General features: G+C 42.1%; 1 protein-coding gene and 1 long non-coding RNA gene across 2 annotated transcripts in view; one reads left to right on the forward strand and one right to left on the reverse strand.

Moving 5' to 3' along the window:
• MTHFD1L (methylenetetrahydrofolate dehydrogenase (NADP+ dependent) 1 like) overlaps nt 1-24,146 on the forward strand; it is a 181,569-nt gene that overhangs the window by 59,672 nt on the left and 97,751 nt on the right. Inside the window, exons 17-20 of the mRNA XM_070376862.1 lie at nt 5,687-5,763; nt 9,456-9,596; nt 12,180-12,248; nt 15,121-15,232. Of these exons, the coding sequence (XP_070232963.1) occupies nt 5,687-5,763; nt 9,456-9,596; nt 12,180-12,248; nt 15,121-15,232 (399 nt within the window). The remainder of the gene's footprint in view (nt 1-5,686; nt 5,764-9,455; nt 9,597-12,179; nt 12,249-15,120; nt 15,233-24,146) is intronic.
• On the reverse strand, nt 1,937-22,012 carry LOC138989182 (uncharacterized). The gene is made up of 3 exons (XR_011465410.1): nt 21,863-22,012; nt 3,142-3,236; nt 1,937-2,133 (listed from the first exon to the last, which is right to left on the reverse strand). It is a non-coding gene; the product is annotated as an uncharacterized lncRNA (long non-coding RNA).

Below are 24,146 nucleotides of genomic sequence, written 5' to 3' on the forward strand. Positions count from 1 at the left end.
CTAAGACACAGCAGGAGAGGGTGAGGTGTATGGAGGGAGTAACAAGGAAACATATTACTATATGTAAAGTAGATAGCCAACGGGAGTTTGCTATATGTCACATTTTTTTTTTTTTTAATTATGAGTAGATGCCTGATTTATTGCAGTTACCTTTTAGTAGATTTTCTTACTTCCATTTCCAACCCCCACCCCCACAACTCGGTGATTTCATAGTAGAGGGGGAGGTGTCCTGTCACCCCCTTTCTGAGAGCCTCCATCCTGGGTGGTTGGTGCTGCACCCTCGGCCTGGCCTTCAGGAGTACTGCCTTGTGGCCAGCCCCATTCATACCTTTGCTTCCTGTTTGCCTCATCCCTCTGCCCCGCCCCCCACTGGCCCATCCCGCCCCATCTCCCATCTTGCCTTCCCGGACACAGCTCAGGACCACCCCACCTGCATGAAGCTCAACTCCCGGGAATCCATTCAACCTGTTCACTACAAAATTTAGTGAGATGGAAAAGCAAAGACTAGAGAACCCGTCTTGTCTCTGTCATTTATGAGCTGTGTAACTCTGGACAAGTGAATTACTTGCTTTCCTCATCTGTAAATGAGTCATAATAGCAGCCTTTCCCTTGGGTGGCTGTAGTGGGACATGAGAGTACTTTCCAACCCTGAAGCACCATCCAGATGGTCATTATGGTAATAGTCGTATGAGGTACTTTTTCTGTGTGTCTCTGTCTCCCAGACTCCTAACATAGAGTAAAATCTCTTCAGAAACTTCTGAATGTTTTTTAAAATTATCAAAGTAGTAACATTATACAGATTTTTTTTGTTAGTTTAGTTCAGTTGCTCAGTCGTGTCCAACTCTTTGCAACCCCATGAATCGCAGCACGCCAGGCCTCCCTGTCCATCACCAACTCCCAGAGTTCACTCAGACTCACATCCATCGAGTCAGTGATGCCATCCAGCCATCTCATCCTCTGTCGTCCCCTTCTCCTCCTGCCCCCGATCCCTCCCAGCATCAGAGTCTTTTCCAATGGGTCAACTCTTCGCATGAGGTGGCCAAAGTACTGGAGTTTCAGCTTTAGCATCATTCCTTCCAAAGAAATCCCAGGACTGATCTCCTTTAGAATGGACTAGTTGGATCATACAGATTTTGCTGCTGCTACTGCTAAGTTGCTTCAGTCGTGTCCGACTCTGTGCGACCCCATAGACGGCAGCCCATCAGGCTCCCTCGTCCCTGGGATTCTCCAGGCAAGAACACTGGAGTGGGCTGCCATTTCCTTCTCCAATGCATGAAAGTGAAAAGTGAAAGTGAAGTCACTCAGTCGTGTCCGACTCTTAGCGACCCCGTGGACTGCAGCCCACCAGGCTCCTCCGTCCATGGGATTTTCCAGGCAAGAGTACTGGAGTGGGGTGCCATTGCCTTCTCCGCATCTCTAAAAAAAATCAGAAACGTCTAACTGTGCAAATAAAACTACTATTCATAGTTTTTCTGTGCACCTACATTTTGTTTATAATTAAAGCTATAGAATTTGTACCCTACTAGTTCCATTTATATCATAATAAGATATCATTTATATCATGTTCCATTTTGTTAGTGACTGTTATGGTCATTTTAAATGGTCCCAGAAGTCTTCTGTGAATGAACTACAACCTCCTTAAACATATGCCTATAACTGAACAGACCAACATCATTTTTATTTTATTTATGTATCTTTTTGGCTGCTCCGTGGGACATATGGGATCTTAGTTCCCCAACCAGGGTTTGAACCCACACTCCCTGCAGTGGAACTGCACAGCCTTAACCACTGGACTGCCAGGGAAGTCCCACCATCATCATTTTTAATTCTTGGTATGAATATGTTTAGCATTTTGTTGGGAATCTACTGGAAGGATTAATTATTCCAACACCATTGTATTCAAAAGTCATAGTCAACTTTTTCCAGGTATTTGTGAATTCGTTTTATTCCTTAAAAGATATTTGGAGGTGTACTTACAAATGAAAAATTATGCAGGTGAAATCAGTGTATTTGAAACCTAGCATGGGGATATGCTAAAAAGAAATCTTACACGAGGGACAGTCTTCCACATCTGCACTGTGGCTCCAGCAGAGGTAGCCATCAGAAACAGGGCTGTGTTCTTCTTCTTTCTCTCTGAGAAGCATGAAAACACTGACGTTACTGTGGTTGTGAATCATTTCTCATGGAGATGACGTTAAAAAAGTAGTCCCGATAAATGTTAGAATGGCATTATTGTTTAGGGCCACTGAAGTGACAAAAACATCATTGCCACCTGGAGTTGTGTGTAATTAAAGCTATAGAATTTGTACCCTACTAGTTTCATTTATATCATAATAAGATATCATTTATATCATGTTCCATTGCCACAAGGAGTTCGGAATGACATTTGACAGCTAGTTTGGCTCTTCCTCCCATGAATTAATATGAGAAAAAGGACTCTCCCATCACGTAGATTGAGGCCATTTAATAATTGGACTTAGAGCTTAAAAGAGTATAACCTTTATGATGAGATTAGATGCTTTTCTAATTTGATAACTAGAAAGGAGACATTCAGGGACCTCGTGAGGCTAAAAACCTCCTCTCACACCATATGGATGTTGGACATTTAGTGGTCACTTCTTTCCTTTCATCCTGTGTAAGAAATGTGACTCTTGGTGGTTTTATCCTATGCTTCCTATCAGAAGCTTGAAGGCCTCATAATGCCTGCTGACAGGGAGGAACTGGGAGCTGATAGACTTTTATAGAAACACATGATATAAGCAGAAGAGACAGTGGACATTGGGTCATTTTATTGTTCCCTGGGATGTGAATCCCTGCCTTTCTGAGCATTGGGTCCTGCAGGGGCTCAAGGGCTGTTAGACAAAGGACCCAAAGCCTCGATCTCCAGGAAACTGATATCCAGTTACTGGTTCCCAGCACTGCCCTGCAACTTTGCAGGGTATCAGTACCGTTCTTTTGCTGAATCCAAAATAACGGCCTGCCCCTTATGTCCTACCTTGTACCACCCAGTGCCTGAACCGTAGCTGGTTGTTAATGAGCCTCAGGACACAGCAGTGTAGTCCTAAAGGGACCGTCTAGGGCAAAGAGTGAAAAGACAGATCTCTTCTCTCTGCAGGAGCTCTTCACCTTCTCCACACCTACCTGCACTCTCCATCTCTCGCTTTGGCCAGCGAGTGCCTTCCATCAGAGAATGATGTCTCGTTTGTCTTTGTATCCCTGTACAGCTGGCACAGCATCTGTCACAAAATTGACCCTAAGTAAAAATCTCTGAAGTGAATAAATATGTTTCTCACTCTATCTTTAGCTCTATCTTAGAGCTAAAGACTCAGAGTCAAGGAATTCTGTATTACTAGTGTTACCTTCTGCTTTCCAGATGGCTCAGTGGTAAAGAACGCACCTGCCAAGCATGAGATACGGGTTCAGTCCCTGGTTTGGGAAGATCCCTTGAAGAGGGAAATAGCAACCCACTCCAGTATTCTTGTCTAGGAAATCCCATGGACAGAGGAGCCTGGTGGGCTACAGTCCATGGGGTCACAGAAAGAGTCAGACACGACTTGACTTAGCGACTGAACAACAAAGCGTTACTTTCTAGTATGCATCTTTCTTGTGTATCAGAATTTAATCTTCACAGTTCTTGTCTTATGTATCACTGTCATTTCGCTTGTGTCTTTCCACGGACATCCATAGCTTGATGGACCGTGAGATGTCCTGCTCTGCTAGGGCCGTGCCAAACACGGCCGGCGGGGGCAGGGCAGTGGGTGGTGGTTCTGGTTCCCACTGATTATAGCTGATCTTGTTAACTTGGTTCTTTTTCTTTTCTTGGCTTGTGTTCTCTTTGCTAAATAAATCCAGCTGAATTTCCAATAAAAAAGATCACGTTGTGTATGCTTTGCATGAGAGTAGGAAATCCTTTTACTTTATATGATTCTGCACCATTGGTCTTGAGAATAAGTACTAGCTAGTGGCAATATGGCAGAGAAGCCAATGGCATCCCACTCCAGTACTCTTGCCTGGAAAATCCCATGGACGGAGGAGCCTGGTGGGCTGCAGTCCATGGGGTTGCACAGAGTTGGACACGACTGAGCGACTTCACTTTCACGCATTGGAGAAGGCAATGGCAACCCACTCCAGTGTTCTTGCCTGGAGAATCCCAGGGACAGCAGAGCCTGGTGGGCTGCCGTCTATGGGGTCTCACAGAGTTGGACACGACTGAAGCGCCTTAGCAGCAGCAGCAGCAGCAGTGGCGATATGGAGAGGCATTCCTTTCTGGGTATAGGGCTCTGTGCCTTAAAGTCATAGAGAGATTGCCCTGTGCTTGGTGAGTGTTGCTTCGATATCCGTATGGGCCTGTGGTAATGAGTGTGTATGTATGAATGTGTGAGAGAGAGGAGGATTGTACATGGAGAAAGAGCTGACACTTAACAAGTCAGGGAACAATGGAGGCAGACAAGGTGAGCAGGTCCGCTTGTGCTTTGTGTACGAAAGGAAACGTTCACATTGTTTATCCCACAGATGATATTAGTCCCCAGATATGCGATTCCCATCACCGTTTTTGTCAGTGCTGTATTAAACATTTAGTAAGTTGGATATAAGTTGTCAGTTGGACCGCCTGCTCTTTGATGCCATATGAATTATTAGTGAAGTCTGTGTCCTTCTTTCTTTGATTCCTGGCATTGTACATTTGGTTTTCACAAAACAAAGTGTGAATCAGTGCCATTCAGACAAGCCAGTGAAAAGTGTAAAGAGAATTGATACCCACTCTTACCATCATTGACTTCTCCCCCTAAATTCTACTTTATTTATTTTAGAGGGTTTATTTTTCCTGGTGGTAAAATATAAAATTATCATTTTAATTACTCATAAGTGTGGTATTCATGGCATTAAGTGTACAATATATAGTTATACCATCAACACTAACTATACCCAAAATCTTTTTATCATCCTCAATAAAAACTCATTTCCTAAATAATAACTCCCCACCTCCCCTCAGCCCCTGTTCATCACCATTCTGTTCTGTCTCTATAAATAAAAGAGCCCTGTACAAGTGGAATCATACTGTATCCAGTTTATTTCATTTTTCATGATATTTTCTATGTTCATCCATGTTGTAGCAAATATTCACTCATTTTATGGCTGTGTAGCATTCCATTGTCCATCTGCACCGCATGATATGAGTGGATAAAACTGGATGAAATGGTTTAATGGATAAAATTGGTTTATTCATTCATCTGTCAGTGGACACTCCTTGGCTGTTGTGAATAAATGCTGCTATGATCATGGGTGTGCAATACCTGCTTCCAGTTCTGTTGGAAGTGGTGGGTCATACAGTCATGTAGTGTTTACCTTTAGAGGGACTTAATTGTCTTCTTCTTGGGCCTCATGCTTCATTGTGAAAAAAAAAAAAGGACACTGCTTCAGAAATGCTTTTCCTTACTGCCTGGTAAAAATGGCACGCCACCCCTGACCCCTGCCCCAACACAGGCTCTCCTGTCCCCTCCTTTATGTCCTAGGCTGGGTGATCGCTAATTTCTTTGAGCCCTGTCTGTGTCCTCACACGGGATCATCTGCTCAAGAAGTCAAACCATGTTTCTTGCTCTCCACTGCCTCCCCAGCATCCAGAACCACTTCAGATACACACTGGACAGCCAGTTCCTACTTGCTGATCCTCTGTTCTCTTCTCTTTCAGTTGTGGATACCAATGACCGATTTCTACGAAAAATAACCATTGGGCAGGCGAACACAGAGAAGGGCTGTTCCCGGCAGGTAAGGTAGTGCCTTCTCTAGGGATGGCTCTGCTCTTGCATTTTCCCTGCCCCGGGAGCTGGTTCTCTGCTTTTCTCTTCTCATTCCTCCACCTGCAGGGGCCAGTGCGTCCCCCCACATGTTTCCAGTCCCTGAGCAAGACTGGGAAAGGATCAGGAGGCGGAAGCTCTTGAATATTATCTTACCACCCTTTTCCTGTGTGATTTTAGTTGTATTTCTGCTAGGAGCCATTCAGGGTATGCCTTGAATATACTTTCTAACATGTTTTATTGTCAGTCTACCCAGTTAGTTGCATAACAACTGAAAAATGAAAGTCTCAGACGTATTATTCATGTTTCATAAACCAAAGAATAAACACCCAGTTATTTGGCTTAATAGCCTGAGAAGTTGTTAAGAATAATGTCCTATTATCCAAACCCAGAAAATGTGGAAGATAAATTACAATGCTCATCCTCATTTTAATAGGACTCTGGTGTGAAGCAACGGTGCTTAGGGAATATAAATTCATTCCACGATTTTTCATCCAGGCACAGCAGGCCTCTAAATTATTATTTTTTGTAGTAAACTTTATACCTTAAGATAGCTTTAGATTCATGGCTTTTGCATTAACTTGCACACTTTCTGTGCTTATTTTTGTGCTTTATCTTGGCACTAGAGAGGTGCAAGATAAACAATGGCTGTGGTCTGATGCTCACTTGGTGCCTTGTGTTGGTAGGCCCGTTACATGCATGATGAGCACATTTAGTTTGTAAATCTAGTTTGCAAATGAGAAAAGTTGGCATATTGCGTTAGGTAACTTGTCCAAGGTTGTATTCTATATTGCTTTAAGCATACATATTTTTAAATTATAAAAGACTATATTTAAGAACTTTAACTGATTTTTTTTAACCTTTAAAGCTATTTTAACTTAAAACATATTTCTATGTCAATAAAAGTAGATCTAGATCATCATTTTTTAATAGCTATATAACATCACATTTTGTAGATGTACCATAACTGGATTCAACCAGTTCACTCTTAATGTAACTTAGGGTGTTGGGCTAAAATAAACAAGCTGTAACATACATGTACACGTATGTTACAGCTTATTTATTTTATCCCAACATAAAATACATAACCCCTTCATGGATTGTGGTGAAGGGCCTGTGTAACAATGAAACTATGAGCCATACCATGCAGGGCCACCCAAGATGGATAGGTCATAGTGAAGAGTTCTGATAAAACGTGGTCCCTTGGAGAGGGGAATGGCAAACCACTCCAATATTCTTGCCATGAGAACCTCATAAACAGTACGAAAAAAGCAAAGAGATATGACACTGGAAGATGAGCCCAGGTCAAAAGGTGTCAGTATGCTACTAGAGAAGAGCAGAGGGCAATTACAAATAGCTCCTGAAACAATGAAGTGGCTGGGCCAAAGTGGAAACAACACTCAGTCGTGAGTGTGTCTGGTGGTGAAAGTAAAGCCTGGTGTTGTAAAGAACAGTACTGTATAGGAACCTGGAATGTTAGGTCCATGAATCAAGGTAAATTGAAAGTGGTCAAGCAGAAGGTGGCAAGAGTGAACATTGACATCTTAGGAATCAGTTAACTAAAATGGACAAGAATGGGTGAATTTAATTAAGATGACCATTGTATCTACTACTGTTGAGTCATCTCTTGTACAACATATCATTAAGGCCAGGATCTTGAGGATGTTGTTTGACAGCCTCTTGTTTTGTAGGTTACTTTGTGTATTGTACTTAATGCACTTCTTACATTAAGATCAGATCTACTGTTAGTAAGTACTAAGTGTATATTCCCTGGAAGGAATGATTCTGAAGCTGATGCTCCAATACTTTGGCCACCTGATGTGAAGAGTTGACTCATTGGAAAAGACCTTGATTTTGGCTAGAGGAGAAGGGGGCAACAGAGGATGAGATGTTTAGATATCATCACTGAGTCAATGGACATGAATCTGAGCAAACTCCGGGAGATGGTGAGGGATGGGAAGCCTGCTGGGCTGCAGTCCATGGGGTCACAAAGAGTCAGACGTGACTTAGTGACTGAACAACAGCAACATACACACATTTTTGTGTAATCCTGCCTGATGATACCCTTACGACAAACTCCCAGATCCATAATTGCAGAATCAGAGGATACAGATGTAAATGTTGGTGTGCATTTCCCCATCACATTCCAGGAAAGCTACGTCAATTCACATCCTTGCCAACATGGCTTTTTGTCTTTTGTGTAAACGTGTGATATGCAATAAGGATATCTTATTTATACCTTAATGTGATTTGGAAATATTTTATTTGCAAAACAGAAACAAGTAGCCCACTAATAGCTACACTATTCAGGCATAAAATGAGTAACTATTCTTATATTGATCCTTGCTTCGTTTTTGATAGTGCTTGAGATACAAAATTCTGAAATTGTAACAATTACAAATGAAGAACCTATAGGAGTGTTATATATTCCTTTTATTACTTACACAGTTCATATTTTAAGGATATTTTGAACCTTGGTTTTTGTACAGAAAGTCTCATTATTTTTAGTCTTTTTTCATATGCACTGTTTTTAGTAGAATGGAGGTATAGAAAATCCTAAATTTCATACAATGAAAAACGACTTATGTTTGGAATGGCTTATATTGAGAATGTAATAATTGAGTATAGATGCATTTGACTCTCAGGTAATATGTTTTCACTAAATCAACGACTACTGAAATCTCAACCAGGAAGTAGCCAGAAAGCTCCTTCTTTCCTTCATTTCCTCTTCTGTTGGTGCCCAAAATGGACCAATAAAATATCTCCTGAGGTGATCCTGCCAGGGGGCAGCTATTTTCTATGTAAGACTGAACTTGTCTGGCTCTCACACCCTGGGGACGGAGGGTGATGAAGTGGTTTTGTCCAGTGGCTGAATTAGGAGGAGGAAGAGGGCGATCGTTCCTTGTGTTCTTGTTGGATTGTGTCCAGGGTGGAATCAGAGCCAGGAGAGGGAATAGGAACTGTGGGCATTTCTCAGAAAGTAGCCACTCTCCACGTTTGTGGCTGAACGGTTCACCATCTGAGGTGGACAGCTCAGAATGGATTCCACGTCACCTCATGACTGGGGAGTGGGTGTGGAGAACACAAGTTGGGGGCCTCCTCACTGCTGTGCCAAGCTCTAAGTCTACAAAACTGGCTTCAGACCATCTTCTTTCACAGTTTGCTGCTCATCTCTTAATGGGGCAAACACATGCAGCCCCCTCGACACACAGAAGTGACAGAGAGGGTAGCTGCCGAACTCTTTCTTTATTTTGCCAACACGTATTGAATCCTGCTTCATTTCACACTCAGTCCCCCAAGCTGGGGACTCAGGAACAAACCTTCCTCAAATGGTCCCTGTCTTTGTGGCACTGCGGTTCTGCAGTGGAGATCTGCATCCATCAGACCATCACATTAACAATTACAAGTCTGAGACGTGCCTCAAAAGCACATCTCATAGTGCCGCGAGCTGGTGTTATGGAGGGGCCTGGCCATGCCCTGTTCTGCTCAGCAGAGCAAATAAAGAAAGAGCACTAAGCCCAGGACTGTGCAATTGCTGGAAATTTGTGCATCTGAGAATGGTCTATTGAGGACTGAACCCCAGGCCCACAAGACCTGAGTGCTGCAATATAGCGCTCCATGGAAACGGTCCGCTGACCAGGACCTCGACTTTTGTTGTTTCAGGCGCAGTTTGACATCGCAGTGGCCAGTGAAATCATGGCAGTGCTGGCTCTGACCGACAGCCTATCGGACATGAAGGAGCGGCTGGGAAGAATGGTGGTGGCCAGTGACAGAAATGGACAGCCTGTGACAGCAGACGACTTGGTATGTCCATCTCAGAAGCTCCAGAGAGCTCAAGGTCCCTGACCTTCCCCACCCAGGGACCGAACCCAGGTCTCCCGAATTGCAGGCAAATTCATGACTGTCTGAGCCACCAGGAGCCACATGTAATCAGGAGAATGAGAGTCTTCTTCATGTCACTGGGTATAATGGGAATTTCTGTTCACACCTTTTCCTACTAAAGGTCCCGATTATCCTACAACTTAATGTGGCACTCACAGGCATTTGTAACGTGCTTATTATTCCTGGCTGCAATCAGAGTACCTGAGGTCTATTTCATGTGCTTTTCACGATTCTTTCCAATCCTGATTTCTGCTCTGCCTGGAGTGGAAGCCTGTGGCTTTTTTTTTTTTAAAGGTAATCTTTGCCTGCTTTAAATTGAGGGCAAATCACCATTCCAAGGAATAAGAAGCAACTCCACCTTCATGAAAGGGAAGATTAAGTTAAAGAGGCACATTTTTGACTCCAGCCTGCTCCGTGGGCACGCTGGCGTGTTTAATTTTGTACCTTCGACTTGGGTTTCAGCTTATTTAAAAACAGATCTCCCCCGACCCATTCTTACTCATGTAGCTTTCTTCTGCGTGGAATGATGCTTTCTTAAAAACATTCATAGTAGCCTGGCACACCACCAGCTTGCTTAGTGCTGATTGTCATTTGCACACTAATCTTTTTCTCCTCTTCCCTTTAATAGCCATCTTTGCTGTTCACTCCCCGCCTGCAGCCCCCATCAGCAATGTAGCTATTTCATCTGCTTGTACATGTTTATAAGCACACAGCACTTGGTACAACATAGACAGCCATTGCTCTAAATTTAAGCTTACTTTCCCATGTATTTAGTCATGCACCATAATGGAATCTTAAATAAACACTGATGAGAAGCTATCTTACTAATTCCAAGGGCTTGGGGTGTAATTTTAAACCTTTGCCAAAATGTCTTGATTACCTTTTGGCTTCTTTTTGAAGAGGTGAATCTGACTGACTCATAAGTCTTGTAAAGTACGTTAAATAGATATATTTATATCGGCTGCTCATGGAATGCTTAGTATAAAGCTAAAAGAGAAAATCCAAATGCAGTTTGCTGTAAAGATATTGCTTTTTAAAAATTATCAAATCTCAACATTTCTCTCTAGAATAGTATATTATAGTTTCTGTATAAATATTTCCTGTGTATCCTCTTAATATTAGGTATCAGTAATATGTCAGGAGTACTTTGAAAGGGCTTAATCCACAAATATTTCCCTGAACTTTTTTTTGCTTTGTGATGAAACTCTCGGATCTGGAACAAAAAAACTCAGAGTTGACTCTTTGGTGTTTCTTGCTTGCAAAATGTACCTAATTTCTTCATATACCTGTAATAGGTAGGTTACAGTTCTTGCAACATTTATTTTGTCCAATAAAGTAGAAAGTAAATTTGATTTTTAAAGACATTTCAATGATTCCATATTATAAAAGGACAAAAATAGAAATTGGTTATATAAGAGAAACATTTAATATTGTTGATGATAGAGGTAGAGAGAAAGTAATAAACAAATCCTTAGATTCTACTGCCTGATCTGTCAGGATTTGTTGCAGGCCACCTTCATTTTTTCAAGGCTATATGCACATGCATTTGCTCATAATATGACCTTCTAAGTATTTGACTAGTTTGTTGAAAGATCATTCCCCAGGGTCTTTAGAAAAGGTGGAAAGAAATTTTTTTTTTTTTTAATGCTTTCCCAGGACTTCCCTGGTGGTCCAGTGGCCAAGACATCACACTCTCAACGCAGGGGGTCTGGGTTTGGTCCCTGGTCAAGGAACTAGATCCTACATGCTGCAAGTAAGACCCAGCCCAGCCAAATAAACAAATAGAACAGTATTTTTTTTTAAATTCCCTTTGTGGCCTGCTTTAGCACACTTTCCCCAGTAGTTCTCAGACTTCATCCCTGCTTTGTCTCTTTCTTGTCCTGTTCTTTTCCAGGAATGCAATAGGGAGCTGCAAGAGAGCCGAATTCAAGCTTCATAGGATTGAAAGGAAGCAACCACAGCCACAAGTGGCTTCAGCTTCATTCTAGGCAGATGTAGAGTGAGAGACAGAAAACAAGATGCCTTTCCAGTGTCCTGAGTACCTTCTGCATCTGTGGGCTGAGATGCAAGCGAGAATAGAAACCAGCGCGGGTGCCTTTAGACACACCCCCTTCTCTCCACAGTCCCTTTCTGTAACCAGCCTTGTTTTCATTCTTCATCTTATTTCTCAGGGCAATAGTGTAATCTCTGGTGATGAAAAGTAATGTGCATAATTGCCAGAAAAAAACTTAGGTGAATTGAAAGGTATAGGAAGCCCCTTTATTTCAATCAAGGAAGGTCTTGAGAAAAAATGCAATGACTACTGCTTCCCCATCACAAGAAGGGTTGGCATCCATTCAGGCAAGGTGAGAGCACTGTCTTACCTATAGCTCAGACTTGACGGCTGCCAGTGGGGTTACCCATGCACAAGGAAGGCTGGTGAGAAGCGGCTGAGAATTCACCCTCATGTGAATGATCTTTTGTCGATAATCTAAATAAGTGTTTTTTTTCCTCCCTTTTCTTTAGGGGGTGACAGGTGCTTTGACTGTTCTGATGAAAGACGCGATAAAACCAAATCTGATGCAGACCCTAGAAGTAAGTGGTTTTGTTTTCATAGAAAGTGTTGACAGAGTTGCATTAAATAGACTGCTTTTGCATCTCTACATGTGAGCATTTCCAGCCCTTCTGAGCTTATGAGGAGCATCAGAATAACTGGTTGGTCATCCGGAAAGAAAAAGTTTCTTGATATGATTCCTGTCTTAGCTAATGAAGTACTAATTGACCAGAGTAGAAACTTAGAAACTCAATAAATGTCTGTCTTACATCTCAGCAACTTGTGTAGCCGTGGGTTAACCACATGCAGTGTAGACGGGAAATACCCGCTTGCGGCAGTTCTGTCCAGTATGGTACCTATGGGCCCCTCGTGGTTATTTCAGTCTGAATTAGTCTAAGTTTAAAATTCGGTTGTTCAGTCATACTAGTTAACATTTCTATTTATTTTTATCAGCTACATTTTAAGTGCTCTATAGCCACATGTGGATGGTGGTTATCATATTGGACAGAGCAGATAGAGAATATTTTGAGCACTGCAGAAAGTTCTTGTGGATAATGAATGCTCTTTTAGATCTCTGGTCAGCAAGGAACAGTTGAAGCGTCAATCTTATGAAATGGTTGAAAAGTCCATTGTGGAGAATATTCATAGCTTTGTCATCGTAGAAACCAAGATAGTTCCTGTTATTACTTTGCTAAGTGATCTGTATATAAAATAAAATATTGAACTCAGGATAGATATTTTTATGTCTTTGGGTTAGTGATAGAATTTCTTAGACAAAGTGTTAACAAACTTTGACAACACAGTTAGACAAAGTATACTGTGTCATATAAGTTGAGTGTGTGAGACTGTGCTTGAATGTCCAACAATGATGTTCTAAGAATTTTTATATCTATTTAAACCACATCCTGGGAGCTCAAAAACCAGGGCTCTAATACTTCATGCTGCTTTAGTGATGAATCTGCTGTGTGGCCTTTAATTTTAATCTAATTAAAATTAAATGCTGCTGATCTAGTCCCTAGAGTCATTATCCCAGGGATAGCAGTGTGTTGATGCTAATCCAGCCACACCCTGTCACCTGTCGACCTGGAGACTGGTGTCCAGTGCTTCTTAAAGAGATGGCCAGGATGAGAGTTGCAGGGCACAGAGGAGTGAAGCCTACTGCCTACCCAGGGGTGGAGCCTGTGGCCTTGTCTCTTTAAATTTTCCTCACTAGCTCCACTCACTTACTACAGGCGCTACACCCTATAACTCCCAAGGCTAGGAGGTGATGGAGACATTAAGAGCTTAAACAGTGTTTTCTTCAGAGCACTTAAAAGGTTTCTCTGCATAGAAGTGAGAACTGTAGATGGACAGACAGATAACGATCTGGACAGTAAACATACATGTCTTCATTTCCATAAACACGGATCCCAGCATTATTTCACAGTTATTTTCACTCTTTGCAATGAGTTTTCTTTCACTGCCTTTCTTCCTGCTTTTGTTCATTTTTCTCAGCTTTGAAACATCACTCACAGCCCATCCTGGTTCATGGGAACTTTCCATGGCCCCACCCCCCGCATCGCTCCCTGCCTCCCCCCATGTCAATGGAAGGGCAGCCTGTATTTTCACAGGTGGAGCCAAGGCTTCATACACACAGACCTCAGTGGCCCTGCCTGACTCCAAATAAAACCTGAACATTTTACTGAATGTGCATACTTTTTTTAGATAGGACTACGGTCTCTTCTGTTTGACAAAAGTATGGAAATGAAAGTAAAAGAAAAGTAATGTCATTTCATGACAAATTTTGTTTAAATCATTAAAATCTAAAGTTTTTGAGAATTCCCTTTTTTCTTTTGTCTTTTTAGTAACTCTGAAATTTTACTATGAGTGAAATTTTTCTTTCATTGTCTTAATAGTTACCAGATTTTTAATAGGTAAGATAAACAATGAGAAAGATAAAATTTTCAAAAATCAAAAGATTATTACTGTAAATATAAAAATGGCCAGTAATAATATGTACTTGCCCTGCCATGATTCCCACAACTCAATTATTGTGCTGATTTTATGATTATATTTTTCTTGGATTAGTTGATTTCTTAATGGGGAAAAAAACATTTAAACAAGCTTCTTAGCCCATCAGAGTTTAATTCCATTCTTTTTAAGAGTATAATGCAGAATACTATGACATAAGGTTTATTTCATGGTCACTGAGGCAGCTAACACAGTGGCTTATCAAAATTTATAATAGGAAATAACTGGGTCTCATAGCTTTTTTTTTAACTTTTTATTTTGTATTGGGATGTAGCTGATTAACAATGTTGAAATAGTTTCAGGTAAACAGCAAAGGGACTCAGCCATACATATACACCTATCCATTCTCCCCTAAACTCCCGTCCGGCAAGACTGCTGCATAATGTTGAGCAGAGTTCCATGTGCTATACAGTAGGTCCTTGTTGGTTATCCGTTTTAAATATAGCAACGTGTTCATGTCCATCCCAAACTCCTTCACCGTCCCTTCCCCCACATCCTTCCTCCCAGCAACCATAAATTCATTCTGTGGGTCTCTTTGTGTTTTATACATAAATTCATTTGCATCCTCTCTTTTTCGATTCCTCACATAAGGGATCTCATAGTATATTTCTTCTCTGTCTAACTTCACTTAGTTTGATAATCTCAAGATCCATCCATATTGCTACGAATGGCATTATTTCATTCTTTTTAATGACTGATATTCCGTTGTATACATGTACCATATGTGCTGTGCATTCCTTTGTTGATGGGCATTTAGGTTGCGTCCTGTCTTGGCTGTAAACAGTGCTGCAGTGAACACTGGGGTGCACGTATCATTTCAGATCTTGTTTTTCTCCAGATATATGCCCAGTAGAGGGATTGCAGGGTCGTAGCTTTATAAGCTGTGTTCTTCTGCTTCCACAGGGGACGCCTGTATTTGTGCATGCTGGCCCCTTTGCCAACATCGCTCATGGCAACTCTTCAGTGTTGGCTGATAAAATTGCCCTGAAACTGGTTGGTGAAGGAGGATTTGTGGGTAAGTCACTTCTTTTCAACTTAGTTGTTGCCAGAATATGACAGAAATCTAACAAATGATGACTGGAACAGAGTGAAATCCATTCTGAATGAGATGTATTCTTGTATGTCCACCTTTCAGAGATGACCTCAGTCCTGGAAAAGCCCTAATGTCTGGTCTACATTAGTGGTGTACCATTGTGGTTGAACCATAGATTTTGATGCCAGGTGCATGTAGCTTAGAATATAAGCTCCCACACTTGCTGGTTATGTGACCTTGGGTACAGTATAGTGACCTCTGAGCCTCAGCTTTCTCATCTGTAAAATGGTGATGACAATATTGTATCAAACCTTCAAGGGTTATTGTGACAACCAAATGAGATTATTTGTTCATTCAGCAAATATTTATTGACAGTCTGCCCCACACAACACATGTGACTCAGCTGTGGCTATGCAGTAAGAGAAACAGACCTAGTTCTGCCCTCCTGGAGCATACTTTGTGTGTAGTTTAACAGGAGAAAGTGCTCTTTAAATGTCAGCTACTATTAGCAGTAATAGCACTACTGATTACTTGAAATGAAATCAGTCTGCTCTTCCTGGAATGGAATGTGTGCTTTTGTGGCTTCATGGATGGGAGATGCCCAACCATCAGACATGAACATTTTTGCTGGTAAGATTTTTTGCTACTGTGAAGCTCTTTGTGGTACCTACCTCTCTTTGGCTCTTGTTGGATATTCCAGCCGGAAAGAGGGGGAAACCACCATAGAGTTTGCTCAGTCCTTGCCAGCCCCAATCCTACCCCTAACACTGAGGCCATGAGGAAACAAAAGACACACAAACAAGGATTCATGAAATTCCACTGTAATTTGACACTGGAGGTGTTACACTGGCAGATTTTCACATGCCAAAAGGTAATTTCCATTCACCATGTGAAAGCCTGTAATCATCGTCTAGCAGTTGCTTCTTTCTCACCAATCATCAGCCTTGTATCAAACTCAGAAGTGAATTATTTTACTAGAAAAGATTCTGCTGGACAAACGAGCTTAGCTCTGTACTTTTATACTTAGCCATTACAAAGTTCATCAGGGTCATTGAGACTGTTTTCAGAATTCCTTATAGACATGCAGTCAGGATCAAATGAGGATTTATATGGTTCATTTCCCAAAGTTCTTATTATACAGCTCTCGTGTACTTGCTGCTTCAGTACCAAATCCACTCTGAAAGTGGCTAGATGTGCTGTCTAAATGGATTTGCTAGATTGATCACAGCATAATTGTAGAGCTAATGGACAAGGAGATTGTGTAGGGCAGGCTCTGAAAGGTTAGACACTTCTGTGAAGTGCAGGTTCCAATGCATCAACTCCACAAATAAAAGAACTTCTTGAAGAAAGCACTCTCTTTTATGCTGATAGGGCTCTGTGCCTCTGTACCAGCCCTTACTTTATAAACACATATTTATAGAATATGTGTTACTGTGGCAAAGGATCTTTAAAGCTATATGCTGATGATGTACACTGAACACAGTAGCTCTCTGTGTGGCCTTGGAGAAGCTATTAGCATCTTTGGGCGTGTCTCTTGTAGACATTCTCATCTGGAAAATGAGAAGTTGGACCAGACTGGGTGTTGGATCTGGATGGGTAGCTGTGGACCCAGAGTTAGAAGCTGTAGAATCAGAACCCTAACAGTTAATATGACTTGAAGCAATTTCCTTAACTTCTCTAGGACTTAGTGTCCTCCTCTGACAAAAGGAGAATACCTATGCTGCAGGTCTTAATGAGCAGTAACAAATGAGAAAGTTCTTCGTAAACCTAACGTGCTAAGTCACGTCCGACTCTTTGCAACCCTATGGACTGTAGCCAGCCAGGCTCCTCTGTCCATAGGATTCTCCAGACAAGATTACTGGAGTGGGTTGCCGTGCCTTCCTCCAGGGGATCTTCCCAACCCAGGATCAAATCCACTTCTCTTAAATCTCCTGCATCGGCAGGCAGGTTCTTTACCACTAACACCACCTGGGAAGCCCCTTGTAAACCGAAGTAACTATGTAAATATCAATAATTATGTGAATTATTTCTATGATCTCTTCCGAAAGGCCAAGTCCTAGAGTTGGAGTATCTTTCTCAACTCCTTTCAAGTTATGTAGTTTTAGGCAAGGTAACCCATGTTTGCCTCAGTTTCCTTATCTATGAAGTAGAGATTTTAATAGGACTTGTCTCATAGGTTTGAAATAAGGATTAAGTGAGTCGATGGATACATTCTGGCATGGTAACCTGACACATGGTAAGACTGGATAATTTTTAGTCGCTCCTCGCTATTATTTACTCCATTTTGGATACATGACTAATGGAGGTTAAATTTCCTTTATTTAGGTTTTATTTTCAACCATTCTAAGATGCTTCTAACATAAAATTTATCATTTTAACCATTTTTAAGTGTGCCACTCAGTGAAATACTTTCATGTTGTTGTGAAAACCGTCACCACCATTCATCTGCAGGACTCTTCATGGTGCAGAACTAAAGCTCTGTACCCATTAAACAACAGCTCCATGTCTCCGGGGCCTGAAACCACCCTTCTAGTTTCTGTCTCTGCACATGACTATTCTAGATAATTCATATCAGTGTTTTTCTGACTGGCTTATTTCACTTAGCATAATGTCCTCAGTGTTCACCCATGTTGTCATCATTTGTCAGAATTCCCTTACTAATTGATTTAGGCTGAACAGTACTCCATAGTTGGAGAAGGAAATGGCAACCCACTCCAGTGTTCTTGCCTGGAGAATCCCAGGGACGGGGGAGCCTGGTGGGCTGCCGTCTATGGGGTCGCACAGAGTCGGACACGACTGAAGCGACTTAGCAGCAACAGCAGCACTCCAGAGTATGTATATACTGCATTTTGTTTACCCATTCATCTGTCAATGGACACCTTTTGGCTGTTTTGAATAATGCTGCTGTTAATATGAGTGTGCAAATATCTCTCTTTATATTATTTTTAACATAAGATCATAGTTCATTATATGTCCCTGGTGCTCAGACAGTAAAGAACCTACCTGCTAATGCAGGAGACATAGAGACATAGAGATGCAGGTTCAATCCCTGGGTCAAGAAGATCCCCTGGAGAAGGGCATGGCAATCCACTCCAGTATTCTTACCTGTAGAATCCCGTGGACAGAGGAGCCTGGCAGGCTATAGTCCATAACGTCGCACAGAGTTGGACACGACTGAGTGGCTTAGCACACAGCACACGTGTAACACTAGTGCCTTATATCAGTATACGCCACAGGACTCAAGATCTACGTTGTTAAACCTTCAGGAAGGTGGTAAATTGATGCTGTGGCTCCATGGAACTCTGGGAGCAAAGTCAGTGTCCTGAACAGAGGGAACAGGGACCATCATCACTCTTTCCCCGTTTCCTGGTCGAGCTTGCTCTGTGGGCTGGTTCTTCCCTTGCACTTGGATAAAATTTGCAGTGTATTACTCTCACTACCAGTTAATATCTGCATGTCCAGTCTCATGAAGATCAAAACCTAATTTGCATTCAAATGGAAGCTTCTCTCCAGCATAAAAACTGGGTCTGCGTCTAGACCACGGGGGTGGAGGGTGGCTGCTTCTCTAACCCCCCTCACCTGGCACTTAGGCTGCCTCTGGCCCCTCCAGGGTTGAAGCTTGGCCAGTTGATGATACTAGTCTGGCCTCTTCCACACTCTAGGCAGAAGACTTCTGGGCTATATATTTCCCTTTAAAAAAATTCTACTGCTGGTTCCATACCTGGTCTCTGGATACTATAGCCCTTGGACATCTGACAACCATCAGTGGGAGTGCAGTTCCATCTCTCACAGGACCCTGCCATGGGCTGTTTCTTTTCAGCTCATAGATATTTACTGGGCCCACATGGCAGTATCACTGTTGAGCCTTTGCAGTTGTTCTGCTACACCCTCACTCACTGGTTCCAGAAAAGGGAGAGCAGCTGGCAGGCCTGGAGTGAGACCCGCACATCCATAACTTTCTTTGAAGCAATCCTTGCCCAGCTTCTACCCTTGTTCAGTTCAGTTCAGTTCAGTCGCTCAGTCGTGTCCGACTCTTTGTGACCCCATGAATCACAGCACTCCAGGCCTCCCTGTCCATCACCAGCTCCCGGAGTTCACATCCATCGAGTTGGTGCTGCCATCCAGCCATCTCATCCTCTGTCGTCCCCTTTTCCTCCTGCCCCCAATCCCTCCCAGCATCAGAGTCTTTTCCAATGAGTCAACTCTTCGCATGAGGTGGCCAAAGTACTGGAGTTTCAGCTTTAGCATCATTCCTTCCAAAGAACACCCAGGGCTGATCTCCTTCAGAATGGACTGGTTGGATCTCCTGGCAGTCCAAGGGACTCTCAAGAGTCTTCTCCAACACCACAGTTCAAAAACATCAATTCTTTGGCACTCAGCCTTCTTCACAGTCCAACTCTCACATCCATACATGACCACAGGAAAAACCATAGCCTTGACTAGACGGACCTTTGTTGGCAAAGTAATGTCTCTGCTTTTGAATATGCTATCTAGATTGGTCATAACTTTTCTTCCAAGGAGTAAGCGTCTTTTAATTTCATGGCTGCAGTCACCATCTGCAGTGATTTTGGAGCCCAGAAAAATAAAGTCTGACACTGTTTCCACTGTTTCCCCATCTATTTCCCATGAAGTGATGGGACCGGATGCCATGATCTTCGTTTTCTGAGTATTGAGCTTTAAGCCAATTTTTTCACTCTCCACTTTCACTTTCATCAAGAGGCTTTTGAGTTCCTCTTCACTTTCTGCCATAAGGGTGGTGTCATCTGCATATCTGAGGTTATTGAAATTTCTCCCGGCAATCTTGATTCCAGCTTGTGCTTCTTCCAGCCCAGCATTTCTCATGATGTACTCTGCATATAAGTTAAATAAGCAGGGTGACAATGTACAGCCTTGTTGTAGCCCCTTTGAAAGGTATCTCTTGGACAAAGGGATACAAAATGTATCTTCAAGCAATTCCTTTGCATGTGCTTCTAGGTTTAGCGTCATTCTTTGGCATGTGAGCAGTTGACATGGTTTGGGGACATCATTGAAATGCATAAGACCCCCGTTTTAACATCCTTCTACTGAAGCTAAATGTAGTAATACAGATTTATTTGAAGTCTGTGAACGAATTTATGTCCATAGAAGTGTGGTTGTATATAAGAGAGTGTCTCTCTTAAGATACAAAAAAGCTCAAGCTCGAAAGAGAGAGATTGATAACTTGGGTTATATTTTTAAAAATACATTAGTTACGATAAAAGATACAAGACTGAAAAAGCACTTGACAGATTGGGAGGGGACATTTTCAAAGATAATAGGCAAATGACTGGCGTTCAGAATATATAAACCACCATGGACTACAGACTGATTTAAAAAGAAAAAGGGAATAATCCAATAGAAAACCCAGCAAAGAATTTTTTTTTTTTTTTTTAAGAAAATTCACAGAAAAGCAGCAATTTGACAGAATTTCTGGTCCAAAGAAAATACATTTAAGTCCTTTGAAAGAATTTATTTTGGTACACATTTATTGAGTTTCCACTCTATGTCAAGTAATACAGGAAGGAAGTGGGAATCAAAGATCATTAAGATATGTCTCTTACCCCCAGTAATTTATAATGTGGGTGTGAGAGACAGGCCCATAAATGGAGTCTGAGAAGTGAGTACAATGGTTATGAGATTTAATACCATATTGATTAACAAGGACCCTTAAGAGATAATGGGTATCTCTCAAGTAAAATTTTCTTCATATGACTGGTTTTGCTAAGATACATTTAGTCTAGTTTTTTGTTCTGTCCCAACACTCAGAAGGAAAGGATTGTTTTATCTACTCTAAAATGATTAAGATAATGGAATCAGTATTCCATTTAGACTTAAAACAGAGTGGAGTTTAATTAGTTGCATGAATTCGTTAGACCAGAGCAAAAGGCTTCATGACAGTTTAGTGAAAGTGTTAGTTGCTCAGTCATGTCTGACTCTTTTGCAGCCCTGTAGACTGAAGCCCACCAGGCTCCTCTGTCCATGGAATTCTGAAAGCAAAAATACTGCAGTGGGTAGCCATTCCCTTTTCCAAGGGATCTTCCTAACCCAGGGATTGAAGCTGGGTCGCCTGCATTGCAGGAGTATTCTTTACTGTCTGAGCCACCAGGGAATTTCTATTTCTCTTACTCCTTTAGTCAGTACTCCTGTGGGAGTCCCCTTGACTTAACAGTTATTGCTATAAAGGCAAATATTTTTTTGGCATCTAACCCCAATCATGTTATTTCTAAAAAGTGAAAAGAAAGTAAAGGAAAACAGCATTGAGTTTCTAGGTTTTTAGAAATGATCTCATATTTAAACTATTTATAGGGATTTGTTTTCTCCTCTCTTAATTTGGTTTTGATTCCACTTTCAAATGAATACTTTGCCTTCTCTCTGGAACGCAGTGTCCACGTATACAGCTTCATAGCCAGCGGTTGTTAGTTGCCAGTCACAGCCACCCCTCCCATAATTAAATACAGAATTATATATAGGAGTGTGTATACTTAAAAAAAAAAAGTCTCCACAATTCTCGTTAGATTTTCGAAGGAGTCTATGACTCGAAAAAGAGTCATCTCGTAACCTGATGAGTGTTGTATGCAGTTTAAGTCTACTCACTTTTGTGATCCATGTGAAGGTTTTGTGGCTTTTGATTTTCCAGCCGCATTTGGCAGTTCACAGCCTCGTCCAGACTGCACAAAGTCAAGAAGTCACCTAATTAGTCAGTCTTCTTGCTAGCTGCAGAACAACACGCAGACCCCGGCTGGGCATTCCAGGTGCTTCCGGGGAACATAAGCATAAACAAACACTGCAACCGAAGAGGAAGTCCAGACCAGTGCCCAGTTAAATCGGGCACTGGAGCTTGGCTGGCCCTGAATGTTTCAGGATTAGGATTTAGAGATCAGAACACATAGCTGTGGCATTTCCAAGACAAACTGAGTGGGATTAGGAAACAAAGCCTTGGCAATATTTTCATTATAAATGCTCCCATTCTCTGAGTTGCTCCCAAGCTCCAGACCTGTGCTAAAGCAGTCATGTACGTTCTCACTTAATCCTTAAACAGTTGTGATTATCCCCGTTTTACAGCTGATACAACTGAAGCTTACCAAGATTATGAAACATGTCTGCCATCATTCAGCCAGTAAGTGGTGGAGGGTACAACTTTCCTCTCACTCAAACGTGTGTAGATGATCAGCCAGCTCTTCTGCCTATGGTGATAGTCTCATCTTTACCTGGTTCCCATCCACTCTCATTAAACCGGTCATCATTTGTTTCAGATGACCGGTCTATAGCAGATGGTCACATTTAAAATGAGTACCAGTATAATTGCTGCTGCTGCTGCTAAGTCGCTTCAGTCGTGTCCGACTCTGTGCGACCCCATAGACGGCAGCCCACCAGGCTTCCCTGTCGCTGGGATTCTCCAGGCAAGAACACTGGAGTGGGCTGCCATTTCCTTCTCCAATGCACAAAAGTGAAAAGTGAAAGTGAAATCGCTCAGTTGTATCTGACTCCTAGCGACCCCATGGACTGCAGCCTACCAGGCCTCGCAGCCCATGGGATTTTCCAGGCAAGAGTACCGGAGTGGGGCACCATTGCCTTCTCCCACCAGTATAATTATTCTGATACAGAATAATGTGTGCAAACAGTAGTGGAATAAATTTGTTTTTTTTTTTTAATTCTTCTCTTACTACTTTAAAAGATCTTTTCCCTGAATATATTGCTAATTAAAGGTTGTTTTATTGAGTCACATTCTGATCTACTCACTGCTCCCCTCACATGTGTCCGCTGGCAGACATTCTTCCCAATATTTATGTGTGTGTGTGTGTGTGTGTGTGTGTGCGTGCACTCAGTAGTGTCAGACTGTAGCCAGCCAGGCTCCTCTGTCCATGGAGTTCTGCAGGCAGGAGTACTGGAGTGAGTTGCCATGCCCTTCTCCCGGGGATCTTCCGCACCCGGGGATGGAACCCACATCTCTTACGTCTCCTGCATTGGCAGGTGGGTTCTTTACCTCAGGCACCCCTGGGAAGCCCTCCCAACCTTTATACTCTATGGGCTTCCCTGGTGTCTCAGATGGTAAAGAATCTGCCTGCAATTCAGGAGACCCAGGTTCGATCCCTGGGTTGGGAAGACTCCCTGGAGAAGGGAATGGCTACCCACTCCGGTGTTCTTGCCTGGGAAATCCCATGAACAGAGAAGCCTGGCAAGGTACAGTCCACAGGGTCACAAGGAGTTGGACACAGTTGAGTGACTAACACTTTATATTGTTAGACTGTTTTAAATCTTGCCAACCTAGTGGTAGTGAAATGGTAGTTCATTATAGTTGTGAGTATAGACATATTTATGGGCGTATCAATTTGTGGATTGCTTACTTTCTTTGAGGCCATTTACCTCTTTCTTATTCATTTATAATATCCTTTATATGTTCCAAATATGAATATTTACCATCCTGTGCTACAAATGTGTTCTCCCACGTGTGGCTTGTCTTTTCAACGTATTCATTATAGCTTTTCCTCTTCCATCCTTTCTGTTTTAGGCCACACTGCATAGCACATGGGTTCTTAGTTCCCCCAACTATGGGTTGAACCAGTTCCCCTGCACTGGCAGCCTGGAGCCCTAACCACTGGACCACAAGGGAATTCCATCCATCAGCTTGAGTTTATAAAGATCACCTGTATTGGTTCATAAAATGTTGGTTCTTATACATAAACCTTTAATCATTTCAGAATTTATGGTTGTATACACATCCCCTTTTCATTAGTCATAAAATTTGCGAAACTTTTCTTCCTCTGCAATTCTTTCAGAGGTGCTTGTCAGCTCTGGCTCAAAAAAAAAAGAAACAAATAGCCAAAAAGTCTCAACAAACCTAAGTCAGCACTCAAGGCCGTGCGTGTGCTGGTCAGCT

Source organism: Bos mutus, chromosome 9 (assembly GCF_027580195.1).
Source record: "Bos mutus isolate GX-2022 chromosome 9, NWIPB_WYAK_1.1, whole genome shotgun sequence".
NCBI lineage: Eukaryota > Metazoa > Chordata > Mammalia > Artiodactyla > Bovidae > Bos > Bos mutus.